Source organism: Ammodytes marinus, assembly GCF_949987685.1.
Source record: "Ammodytes marinus genome assembly, chromosome: 1".
Classification (NCBI taxonomy): Eukaryota; Metazoa; Chordata; class Actinopteri; order Uranoscopiformes; family Ammodytidae; genus Ammodytes; species Ammodytes marinus.
Genome location: NC_137230.1, coordinates 8165259 through 8178956, shown reverse-complemented (window position 1 = coordinate 8178956; position 13698 = coordinate 8165259). Strand labels below are relative to the sequence as shown.

Genomic DNA, 13698 nt, shown 5'->3' with positions numbered 1-13698 from the left:
TAAATGGCCTGGTAATATGTTTAGTGTTTGCAATAAAAGATGTAAACTAAATGAAATAACATGTCCAGTCACTGTGTGGAAGCAGCAGGTGTCGAAAGTGTTATGCCATATTTGGAGTTGGTATTGGCGCATTGCAGCACTCCAAACAATAAGCCAAGATCTGTGGCCCTCTCAGTAAAAAACTCCCAGGAGCGAAGCCACTTGACACTGTGGCTCGGCAGGAGCGACAATCAAGAGAGACCTCTACACTGAAGTAGTTTGCATTACAACACGGCACAAACAGCACTCCCTATTGTTAGCTGCCAGCAGAGGTAGTTCCCCTCCCTCGCTATCACTCACACGTAAACACACACACAAAAACACGCGCACACACACACACACACACACACACACACACACACACACACACACACACACACACGTAGTGGCGCTTTGGGATATGTAGGAAGTGGAGCAGCTTCTGTATAAAGTGGGACAGAAGGTCTCCACCATGACCCGACTAGGAGAGAAAAAGGTAGGCACAGGTAGAACGCCCCAGGAAAAAAAACAAGATGAAAAAGCATCAGTCTGAGTAAAAGAGATAAAGACACAGAGAGCAAGAGGGACAGCAAAGCAAATGCAGGGTGAATCATAGAAAGTACTGGGAAAGAGGAGGAGGAGTGTGTGTGTGTGTGTGTGTGTGTGTGTGTGTGTGTGTGTGTGTGTGTGTGTGTGTGTGTGTGTGTGTGTGTGTGTGTGTGTGTGTGTGTGTGTGTGTGTGTGTGTGTGTGTGTGTGTGTGTGTGTGTGTGTGTGTGTGTGTGTGTGTGATGATGAAGAAAGCAGCAAGAGAGAGGTGGAGAAGGAGAAAAAACAAACGCGGTAAAAATAGGACAAAGGGACAATTATTTATAACTCGACGGGAATGGCGGCCCAGCCATAATTTTTGCGTGCAGTGGAGTCGCTGCTGCACACGCACTCACGCACACACGCACACACACACGTACACACACACGCACGCACACACGCACACACACACACACACACACACACACACACACACACACACACACACACACACACACAGAACACAACTGTCAGTGTTTATATGTGTTTGGTGGCCCTTAACCTGACCTCGGAGTGATGGCTACGTTATGCCGCACGGTATCTGCTCGGTTTATTCCTCACAGGAAAGACATGTTGACATTTTATTTTATCAGAGCAACAACAGATCATGTACAGTTTGTGTCACTGGAGTGCTTATGTATTCATGTAGTCCTGTGTTTAAAGGACTTGAACATTTCCCTTAAAGGTGTAGTGTGTTATATCGAAATACAGTGGCACCTAGTGCTGAGATTCTAGATTGCAAAGCTCCCTTGCTCACCCCTCTCTTGCATAATTTACAGAAGCTTAGGTGGCCTTCAAGGAAAAGATGATACTGCACTTAAGACGGCATCATCCACAATATCAAGTGATGATGTGAAGATGTATTTAGTTATTTATTCTATAGTACTTCTTCATCTTCCAACAGGTGTATTTCCCCAAGACACCCACTATACAGTGGCTTGCAAAAGTATTCATACCCCTTGAAATGTTCTACATTTTGTCACGTTACAACCATATACGTACATTTATTTTATTGGGATTTTATGTGATACACCAACACAATGTGGTGCATCATTGTGAAGTGGATTGAAAATGAAACGTGGTTTTAAATTTTTTTTTTATGAATAAAAAACTGAAAAGTGTGGCGTGCAAATGTATTCAGCCTCCTGAGTCAATGCTTTGTAGAACCACCTAGTGCTGCCATTACAGCTGCACATCTATTGGAGTATTTCTCTACCAGCTTTGCACATCTACAGACTGATATTTATTGCCCATTCTTCTTTGCAAAATAGCTCGAACTACAGATCCAGCAACAGATTGGATGGAGAGTGTCTGTCAACAGCAATTTTCAAGTCTTTCTCAATTGTTTTTAGGTCTGGACTTTGACTGGGCCTTTCTAACACATGACTATGCTTTGATTTAAACCATTCCATAGTAGATCTGGTTGTATGTTTAGAGTAGTGGTCCTTCTGGAAGGTGAACCTACACCCAGTCTCAAGTCTTTTGCAGACTCTAACAGGTTTTCTGCCCTGTATTTGGCTCCATCCATCTTCCCATCAACTCTGACCAGCTTCCCTGTACCTGCTGAAGAAAAGCATCCCCATAGCATGATGCTGCCACCACCATGTTTCACGGTGGGGATGGTGTGTATAGGGTGATGTGAAGTGTTAGTTTTCCACCACACATTGCATTTTGCATTAAGGCCAACAACTTCAATTTTGATCTCATCTGAACAGAGCACCTTCCTCCAACCCTTGCCAAAAGTCATGCATAGTGAGACCAAACGTGAGGTTTTTGGACTGAATGCAAAATGCAATGTGTGGCGGAAACTAACACTATAAACCACCCTATATACACCATCACCACAGTCAAACATGGTGGTGGCAGCATCATGCTATGGGAATGCTTTTCTTCAGCAGGTACAAGGAAGCTGGTTAGAGTTGATGGGAAGATAGATGGAGCCAAATACAGGGCAGAAAACCTGTTAGAGTCTGCAAAAGACTTGAGACTGGGGCAGGGGTTCACCTTCCAGAAGGAAAACTACCCTAAACATACAACCAGATCTACTATGGAATGGTTTAAATCAAAGCATAGTCATGTGTTAGAATGGCCCAGTCAAAGTCCAGACCTAAAAACAATTGAGAATATTGAGAAAGACTTGAAAATTGATGTTGACAGACACTCTCCATCCAATCTGATGCTGAATCTGAACCTTGAGCTATTTTGCAAAGAAGAATGGACAAAATATATCAGTCTGTAGATGTGCAAAGCTGGTAGAGAAATACTCCAATAGATTTGCAGCTGTAATGAAAGCGATAGGTGGTTCTACACACGCTGAATACACACCACCCTTTTCAGTTTTTTATTTATAAAAAAATAAATAAAACCACGTTTCATTTTCATTCCACTTCACTATGTTGCGCCACTTTGGTGTATCACATACAATTATGATAAAATAAATGTATGTATGTGGTTGTAACGTGACAAAATGTGGAACATGTCAAGGGGTATGAATACTTTTGCAAGCCACTGTATATTAAAAGAGCAGGTTGTTCAGTTTGTCAGTTCTGTGCTGCTGTAGAGACATGGCAGTTGAACATAGCAGTGTGCATATCCTTTGTAGATATAAAAGGCTCATTTTAAAACAATAGAAGATTTTTAAACAATGTTACTCTTATTAAAACATACTGATGAATATTACATACCATTTCTGCCAAGTCTGTCCTGTAAAAGCCAATACATTCTACACACTTTAACTTTAGCGTGGCAGACAGTTATAGTACTATAGGAGGCGTTTGTGCTGAAAGTCAGTGTGGACCTATGGCTAGAAGTTTGGATGAAAATGTATGCATGCTGATTTCTGCTTAAAAATTACAGTGAAACTATTTGAATATCTGAAATGACTCTCAGAAGCTATTACACTGTATTTGTCTGGGTGTGATGGAGGGTACTGGCATTACTAACTAAAGCGGAGGCAGAGCTAACATTGTAGCAAAGATTAAGAAAGTCAATTCCCAGGCATTTGCTCAATACACACAAGGTTCCTAATAATGTGTGTTTGAGAGAGAGAGTTCCATACTGCCACTTTTATACACTCTTAACTCTACCTTTTTGCTGAGAGTATTAATGCCTTTCCCCTTATACCTTCTCCCCCGCTTACCCTCAACCTCTGTCACTCATCCTGGTCTCTCTCTCTCTGTATCTCTCTCTCTCTCTCTCTCTCTCTCTCTCTCTCTCTCTCTCTCTCTCTCTCTGTATCTCTCTGTCAGGTTGAGGAGTTCAAACAGGACCCCAGCCCTTCCAAGTGTCTGCACTCTGTGTTCAATGTAGAAACGGGCGACGAGGTGCACTCCTACAGCGACTACCACCACCTACAGGTCAGCCAGCGCGCACACAAGACATGACTGAAAGACTGAGATGAGAAAAAAAACCTAGTGCTTGTACCACAGTTGATGGTTTTCACATGCAGCCTACATACATTATGCTACATGTGTATATGTACAAGCTGTCCATCTCAATGAAATGTCAACGTTGAACAAATCACATTATCTACAAAGGAAGATGCTTCATAAAAGTCCATGTAAGCCCAAACCCACCAAATCCTTCTAACTATGTCATTTGTGGAGTTAGTTGCATGATAGCATCTGAAAAGATTTAGGGATATGTATCAGTCCAGATTAGAGATGTTGTCATTTAAGTCTTATACCGTTACATAGCCTACATTTGATTTAGATTAGGCGGCCTATGCTCTGGTTCTTATGACACATTAAGTCATTTGAACCAATCACGGCAGTTCTATAAAGTTCTATACAAACAGTGACTTTTGCCATGGAGACCATTTGATATGGCCACGCCCACACAGTTCTGTCAAACGGTCCAGACAGTAAAAAAAAAGCTGTTTTATTTAACCAAGTTTTCTAATATTTATGAACATTAATTTTCAATCAGATTTGATTAAAAGATGAGACACCCAAGCCTTTTCAGAGGCTTTAAATGTGAAGTAAGCGGTTTATTTATGTTAATATAAGTGTAAAATCGCTCTTTATTCATACAGTGATCACTTACATAATGTGCGCGTTTCATAAAGCCGATCTCTCAGTAAGCTGCTTTGCATGTAATCGGCAAATAAACTTATTGTAGTATCCCAAAATTTTTATCCAATCAGAAGAGAGAACGCTACAAACAGACACTCGTCTCACTCATACATAGTATACACTCCATGGGCTCACTGTCGGTGCACGCCAGAGCAACAGATGGGTGAATGTGTATGCGCCTACAATGGCGGAGCAGGTAAAAATCCTTCCCAATGTCTGTTCTGATGGTTTTTATCATGTTTTATCACACTTATGGATCTGAGATGATGCTAGATAACTTGCTGCTTGAAGACCGCAGTGCATTAATGTGGTGACGTAGGGACGAGGGAGGGGACTGCTAACTGCAGTAACTGACAGGAAGTTAGCTAAAAGAACCATTCCGCTTACAGCACCTTTAAGTAGACAGGTTTTATTGCATGTTAAGAATAGTGGAACCTTGCCCAAGACGAATGAACAAATCTGCCTCATTACGTTCCCTTTCTCTGTCACTCTGCTTGACAGGGTTGTTACGATGGGAAACATTGACTGGACTTAATTGACCCGGGGGGCGGCTGTGCATTAAACTGACACTAAAAGCAACTTATTCTTCTGTCAATGGTATTGACAGGGGGGAAGGCAATTTGGTGTGTAACGTTTGGACGGGGACTTTGCTTCTATTGATAGTTGGCCAATACATCAAGGAAAGCTCGATAGAACATCCAGAATAATAGTGCTTGTGTCTGAGGAAAACTCAGACATCTTTAAAACTGTATAGAGGTTAAACACATACTGTATATCCATTTATTCTAAGACCAAGTCTTTACACTCTGCGGTAAAATCAAAGGCAGCTGTATTGACCAATTCTGGAAAAATTTCACACTGTATACATAAGACTGTCTCTTCTGTAATAGCCTCTCATTTGCTGTGTCCTTCACTGTGCTGTAGATCGATGCAGTGTCTCTGTTCCTGCTCTACCTGGTGGAGATGATATGCTCCGGTCTGCAGATCATTTACAACACTGATGAGGTAAACAAGACACTCACACCACACACACAACAGTGATCAATTCTGGACACAAGTCATTTAAGCACTTTTTTTTTATTGGTTAGATGTTTTCTAGCTAATTTTCTATCAGCAATCAGTATTCAGCAGCATTTAAGAAGGTGAAAGAAGCACTCAGATTCATTACATGAGTAAAAGTATTCCATTGTCAACAAATAATCAATTTTAAAGGTGCTACGAGGAACTTTGAAATATTTTTGAAATCGTCTAATTTTTCCTCTGATGATCATGAATGACATGTTACAGCAAACGAGACCATCAGTACAAAGAATGCTATTTTTATATAGTTTTTGTTAATGCCTTTGTCATGGGTCCCTCACAATGGAACTGTATAGCTTGCGTAGTACAACACTACCGGTCTTGTCTAGAGGGGGCGCCAGAATGAACACAAACTGAAAGTTCCTCAGAGCACCTTTAAGTAACAGAGTGGAAATGCAGTTGAAGGACTGAAGTACTATCGGCAGAATGTGATTAAAAGTAACAAACTTTATTATGCTCATTTTCAGGTTCAAAATTGTAATGTGGATTTCTACAAAAATAGACCGTTCTATTTCTCACAGTGCCTTGGCTGTATCTCCTATTGTTAGCTTCTCCCTGAAACACATGTTTTCAGAAAGGTGGAGGTGGAGAAAAAGAGAGAGGCTTGATATCTCGTATAATTTGGGAGTCTCAAGACACACCGGGGACCCCTATTAATGTTGAAGAACAATGAAAATGTGAATTTTGCATAACTGGTGACCTTTAAAGTACCATAGAAAAAGTACTTATTATGCAGAATGGCTTGTTTCACATTCATGTGTTACATGTAGTCCTTTAGTGATGAATTTAGAATCGCAACAAAAAGGGGCATTTTAAATGTTGTAGTTTGTTAATGTGGAGCCAATTAGATACTTTGTATACTACCGGGTAGATTTGTAGTACCGTATTGAATCATATCACATTAATATATCGACATTTCTCTGTTACATATAATAGAAACAAGTATGCGTTTGCCATCAGTCTGTTTGCAGGAACATGCAAATTGCTATTGTGAAACCACTTAAAAACTATAATTATTACTCTCAAACCAATGATCGGGGCATTTTGAGACTCATGTTGTGATGTCACCTTCTAAATGTCTAACCAGATGCAATGATGTAAGACCAAAAGGGTTTTCTAAAGCCACTTAAACTTACCCAGAATCCCCTGCAGATCTCCTTAGAAGCCGGCACAAATGCACGATCCGGGGGACAGTATCTCACTTTTTATAGCCTGGCTAACATTTATATATTTTTTTGCTGAGCCGCTCAATTGACTTTGAACGGGAGGGAAAGGTTTAGATGATTTCATTGTGGGCTTAAAGGTCCTCCCGAGAGTCCAAAAAAACGCTATAACGTCTTACTTGGCAGCACACCAAGACCAAAAAAAAAGCTACCTTAAATGGTTTCTTCATGGTTTGATGAATCGATGCGGTGTCGTATTTTTCTGTGTGTTTTTTTTTCCGCGTTTGTCTCTTAATAAAAAGAGACGAAGGCGACTTGGCTGTTAAAGTTTTACACACTGCTCTGTTTATAGCATGGCCCTGGAGGAGCGCTTTTTTAGAACTTCATTAATTGAGTTAGTTTTTTTTATAGTCTACTCATTCACAACAGCTTTACTTACTGCCACAGAGAAGGGAGGGATGGGGGAGGGGGGGGGGGGATTGTGCCGCTGGGTGAAGGAAGCCATATGTTTACTACGTCTTGGCTTATCTTAAGAAAAAGTATAGGGACGCGGTGGTGAAACATTTAGCTGCTAACCAATTAGCGCCAGACTGAAAGAGCCTTCCCTAATAACGTCTCATGTTTCTCCCATTTTTCTCACTGCTGATGGCAAAACAAATTGACAATGTAGCTTTTTGTAACTTGTAATGGGGGCAGTCCTGTGTGAAGAAGCGTTGATTTGCATATTTCAACACTGCTTATTAGGTTTGTGTAATTGTAGTTGAGCCACTCTTCTGCACACACACACACACACACACACACACACTCTGTCTCTCTCTCTCTCTCTTTCATCAAGTGAGCAAAAAGGACTTGTGATCTGTGTTCCGTTTGAAAGGCATTTCATTTGGAATAATCGCATTAGTACGCCATGGTTTTTATGAGCTCGTTGTTAGCCGTCACTGCTTGTGAAGTCCATTCACATTCACATTCACATTCACCTGGCTGAGCTGGAAGCTGCATTGCAGTATTTCAGTTTTTTTTTCATCTCCTCCTTACCTTGAGGTGGTATATAAAGGCCACTGCTGTGTGTCCTCTGAGAAGATGCACTATCGACCTCCTTCCACATGCCATTTTCACTTGCATTGCAGCATGAAATGGAGTGTCTCATTAGCCCAGTCTTGGTGTTTCTCTCACCTAACACTCCTGCATGGATTTATTTATTTTCACAGTGTGGAGAAAGCAGCAGCAAATGTACGTAGTATGCTTCTGCAAATGGGACACGCTTGAGTGTAAACTCCCTAGAAGAGGATCTGGCATTTGGTCGTTCCTTCTTTGTCATACAGAGTAATAAAAGAATGGAACAGTATTTTTCAAAACAGCTAAAAGTGTATGCAGATGTCAGGTTGGTTTGACACCAGATCAAGAAAGGTATTGTACAGAGAACATTAGTTTAGTTTTAGTGGTGTACTATTATTATCTTTTTATTGAGTTTGTTTTTTTATTTTAAAGCTATATTGCGTAACTTTTTCCCCGATGAATGAATATTGGTTACATTCAAGCCATCGCCAGATGAGTTGATTAAGCCACTTAAAACTCAGCTCCACAAAACTCTCTCTGTGTTTCTCAGTATGGCAGCGTTTACACACTCTTATCACCCTATGACACCGGCGCAGGAGCTCAGAAAAATCCCAAAAGGGTGCCTAAGACACTTTTCAGTTGTTGATTCTACTGCTAAGAAAAAAAACCTGGATGTACAGCAGAAGGTATAAAATCAATTTGTGATTAACAAACGCTTACCTCATGTAGGTGTGTCGGCAGTGTTTCTGTAATTACTCATGGGGCACCAGAAGTTACACACTATAGCTTTAATGATTTCAATCCTGAAAAGGCACATGCTTATTTCATGTGTAGCATGCATTATGTGCGTTGTGATATGATATGTATTTATATTTAACATTGTATTGTATGTGTTGTATTCTGTGTTGACCTGCACAGACGGATATTAGCAAACTGTTACAATTTGGTAGAAAGCTACTTTTCTCTGTGAGATCAATCATGTACATGGTCCCGAGAACTAAACTAATAAACTCAGCACCTCGGGAGAAAAAAACTAAAGTGGGCAGAATTGGAAGGGACCGTGGCTGGCGGCAGGCTGGGATGCAGATTGGCTTGTTTGGCTAGTGGACATGAACATTCATTAAGATGTCATTAAGATACCAAAAAGTTCCCCTAGTTAATCACTCATAAAAAGCCCAAATGAAGAGAGCCAGCAAAACACCTTACTCTCTTTCCCAAGCCCCTTCTGCTCTGCTCTGCTCCCTCTCTCCCTGCCCTCCTTTGCATGCTGGCCTATTTAAGTTCTGCACAGGTTGGATCGGCTTCTCTCCATCCTTCTCTTTCGCTCCCACTCTCTCTCTCTCTCTCTCTTTTTTCGCTCCCCCGCTTTGTCGTTTTAGATTAAATCTCCCATCAGTCAAGCGCGCACACACATGCAAACATGCACACACGCATACACACGTGCGCACACAAACTCACACACACACACGCACACACACACACACACACACACACACACACACACACACACGCACGCACGCACAAACACACACACACACACACACACACGTGTACGCCTACTTTCAGGTCTTTTTAATGATTCAAGGCCTTTAAGGCATCACACATTCTATGTCTCTCCCTTTTTTCTCTCTCTCTCCTCTTCCGTTTGGACTTGTCTCTTTTGCGACACTGTGTCCTTCTCCTGAGCCGTGTGGCGGCCAAATGATAGATAAGACAAACTCTCTGTAACTCTGCTAATTAACTAAAAAATCACAAGGCCACAATATTTATTTATTTTAAATTTGGAGATGAAAGCAAGGACACTGCTGATGAGTTTATTAGAGTCTGTAATGAAAGCGATGGCTGGATGTTGTGTGGTAAAATTCACTGTGGTGTGATGGGCAAAATGACAAAGTAACGAGGCCACAGCTCCACACACTGCACTGCTTAATTACACTTCTGTCTGTGGCTGCACGGGGAGTTTCACCTTGAGCGTTGATGGGGATTCAGCTTCTCTGTCAACTTCACTCCCCTTTATGAAGAGAAGGAGAGAGTTAAACCTCTCCAAAGATCAATATCAAAGGTCACGTGTGTATGCAGCTGTCTATCTGTATTGCATCCGTCCTCAATGTCCCATACCTTCCTGTCTTTGTGTCTGTGCAGGTTTCCTTCATCCAGAACCTGGTGTACTGTGTGGAACGAGCCTACAGGGTGCCCGACTTCGGCATGTGGGAGAGAGGCAGCAAGTACAACAACGGCAGCACGGAGCTGCATTCCAGGTCGGTCGAAACGCTCAGCAACACATGAGAAACACAGGCTGAAAGAACCCGTGTGTGTTTGCCATTTTTCTCCCTCTCCCTTCTCTTCATCCTCAGCTTTTTCCTTTCTTTGCCTACCCAACATGCTCGGCCCAAAAATTCCTCTGCGGCCGCAACAATTCTTCATCTTTTGTAGAGATCCATGTTGAATGCTCCTGAAGAATGTTCGTGTTCCAATCCAATTGGATAAACTGTATTGTAGATGGTGTGCCTCAGGTGGCCTAAAGATTGCCTCGCTTCAGGGAAAGACTGTCATACTGCAACACTTTGGAAAGGGAGAAAATTGACATGAATGAAGGGGCTAATCCTCCCTGTCAGCTCGCTGTGGGCGGTGTAAATGCGTTTACCATAAAGGTCAGAATATGGGTGCACTCCAACTTTAGGGGTGGCTGGTTCGGGCCAGGGGATGGTGGAAACTAAAGGCAGTCACATCCATCATCTTACTGATGAAAATGTCAAATGAACACAGTTCGGTAATAGTCAGTGATCAGTGATGGGCCAACAGTCTGAACTAAACTGCTATGGTTATAAAGGGATGCTATGCTGGACCTTAAAACACAACCACCGTCCTTACCTCGTGCATTTAGATGAGGACTGAGGTTTTTGTATACGCTCCAAACTGATTGATCATCCAAGGTCGGGCTGGCGTCCCTCTCCTCCATCATTGTCTTGATAAAGATCCACAATCCTTGCCATTGCTTATCTCTGGTAAGCATGTTTTTTCCCCCCTTCTTTCTCCATGGCTCTCGGCAGCATCTTGCCAACTTATCCTCAAGGAAAGATAACATATTTGATGCAGTTAAAAAGCACACTGTGTTTTGCGCTCCTTGTATTTCATCCCACTCGAGGTTCTGTTTGGGATTTTTTCACAATTAGCGAGGCCAGTTTCTTACATGCAGTTGCATAATACCAATTAACATCCTGTATTCAAACTACACTGCGGGGGAAGATTCAAAGTGGTTCCATGTAAACAAGATGTGTGTAAACGATCAAATTGAACAGTCCTTCCTAGTCCCAGAGTGCCAGTGGGCATCTGAAGGCTTTGTGGGAATGAACGGGAGAGGATGTGTTCATTTCATTTAGAGTATTTATTTGTCCTTATCCAATCAAATTATTTGTTTCATTTTATCTCTGCCTCATGCCTTACATCACATTCATATAAATAGCTAAACTGGAGTAAAAAAAAAAGCTTTAGGATGTCTCAAACAGCTACATTTATGATGAAGTAAATGTCATTTTACTAGAAGGATTTAAACTGCACTGCGTTGATACGTTGCAGAGGAGTTAAGAGAGACCAAAAACCCAGTTAAAAATAGAGTACACATTGGATTTACATCAACCGGGTTGCCTTCCGGTGATCGCGCATGGATTTTACATCTTCTTATGTAGGTTCAAGTGTTTTTTCTTAGCAGTATAATCAACAACTGAACATTTTTTATGGGGCGCTACTTGTGTTTTTTCTCAGATCCTGTGACAGTGTCTTGGGGGTAACACCAGTTCAACTTTGTGTCAATACATTTGGCAATGGCTTGAATATTACCGTCATTCATTTATAAGAAAAAGTTACGCATTGTAGCTTTGACAGTCCACAGAAACATCTTCCTCGTGCAAAATCGTTATTTTCAACTGTCAAGTGAAACTGTTGCATCATGACGCTGTTATGCTCCTGTTTTTTTTTTTTTTTCCACAGACCAGTAATGTCTGTTTTTCATATGTGTGTGTGTGTGTGTGTGTGTGTGTGTGTGTGTGTGCGTGTTTGTGTGCGCATGTGTGTGTGTGTGTGTGTGTGTGCTTGTGTGTGTGTGCATAACTAGATTCAGCCCCAGTGCTCTTCTCCAGTCTTAATTTGCCAGCAGCCGTCCTCTTTATTTTTCAGCATCGATCGAGGCTTCACTAATGTTATTGAATGCTTTTGATATGTCAGCAGATCTACCGGCGCCAATCATCGGCTAAGTTTCCTGCAATTCCCCCCCCCCCCCCCCCCTCCTCCTTTTTCTGTTCTAGAGAAATCTTGGCAGGGTAGAAAAGAGAAAAAGAAAGAAAATGTCGCTGAAATTGATTCACGTTTAGTCTGCTTTGCAATCACAGAAGCCAGCCACTGTGAAATTCAGTTTGAGGTTTTATTATTAAATAGATCCATTATATACAGTAGACCACGATCCTCGGGAGCCTTCCACATTATTGAATCTTTGCAGATAGCAGTTTAAGATTCTTGTGTGTTCCTTTTTCTTTTTTTTTGAGCTTGCGACAATCGAAATACGCTCATGGTTGCTATCACTGCCTCCATCGCAAAACTACATCTTAATTGTTTTTCTGAGCGTTTTTCTTGCGTTAGTCACATCCGTCCTATAGTGTATCAGTATCAGGCTATTATTTACTATCTATGGTATCAGGGTAATATGCTTATCGTATGTTGTGTATGTGCTCTTTGTCTTTGCAGCTCTGTGGGCCTGGCTAAAGCCGCTCTGGAGGCCATCAATGGATTCAACCTGTTTGGAAACCAGGTAATGTTTAAGTAATCCACCCACGCCTTGCACATTTACAAAGACACAAGGGTATTTCCTCCTTTGTCTAATCGTATCACACGGCACAGCAGATAGCATTGCATACATGGTAATTCAAATCTACAGGGACCCGTTACGGCTCAATACATCTGTGTGATATGCCTTATGAATGCTTGAAGAACTACCAGTCTCGCTAGCTATTTTCTTTTATACGAAGCCACGGCTTTCTTTTAACAGGCAGACATCATCAGCATATAATTGATGCGTGCTGTCATCGATGCCTAGACTATTTATCTCTTAAGTGGATGTTTGACTATCAGGAGATTCATTAAGCGTGTTTGTGGTTGGTTCACTTAATACTTTGTGTTTATTAAGCCTTTGATCAATGACCACACAGCGGATGTGTGTGCCTCTGGTTCAGCCTGCAAATCTCCCTTTCAATGTCCATTAGCGGATATAATAATATGTTTTTTTTTGTGTTGAAGAAAAAGGAAAAAAAAAACAGGGACATTCATTACACCTGCTAATGGATTGGAAAATGTAGCACTGCACTTAGGGGAGGCCTTCCTCTCTTCGTATCCCTCCTTGGTCTTATTTCTCCACTTGGGCAGCAGCCAGGGATAAGTTGGCTTTCTCCGAGCCATTCCAAACTTGAAGCACGTTTTGATCCTCGTACTCGCCCCGATAGGATGAGTGCATATTAAAGTCTCCTAAGTTTGTTTTTCTCTCATTCCGATCGGCTGCAGAAATGAGGGGTTTAACTGAGCTCGGAAATGGATTTTTTTCCCTCATCCAGCTGACACACTTGCTTGTTGAAAGAATCAATTTATAGAGAGACGGTTGCTTTATGATCCATGGTGTGTGTGTGTGTGTGTGTGTGTGTGTGTGGGGGGGGGGGGGGCCCTCTGTGAGTGCAAGTA

At 41.7% G+C, this 13698-nt stretch overlaps 1 protein-coding gene across 3 annotated transcripts in view; it reads left to right on the top strand.

The window, feature by feature from the left end:
- phkb (phosphorylase kinase, beta) overlaps positions 1-13698 on the top strand; it is a 98445-nt gene that overhangs the window by 22095 nt on the left and 62652 nt on the right. For all 3 annotated transcript variants that reach the window (XM_080030484.1, XM_080030485.1, XM_080030486.1), the window contains 4 exons: positions 3854-3961; positions 5603-5683; positions 10120-10235; positions 12715-12778. In XM_080030484.1, the coding sequence (XP_079886610.1) occupies positions 3854-3961; positions 5603-5683; positions 10120-10235; positions 12715-12778 (369 nt within the window). The remainder of the gene's footprint in view (positions 1-3853; positions 3962-5602; positions 5684-10119; positions 10236-12714; positions 12779-13698) is intronic.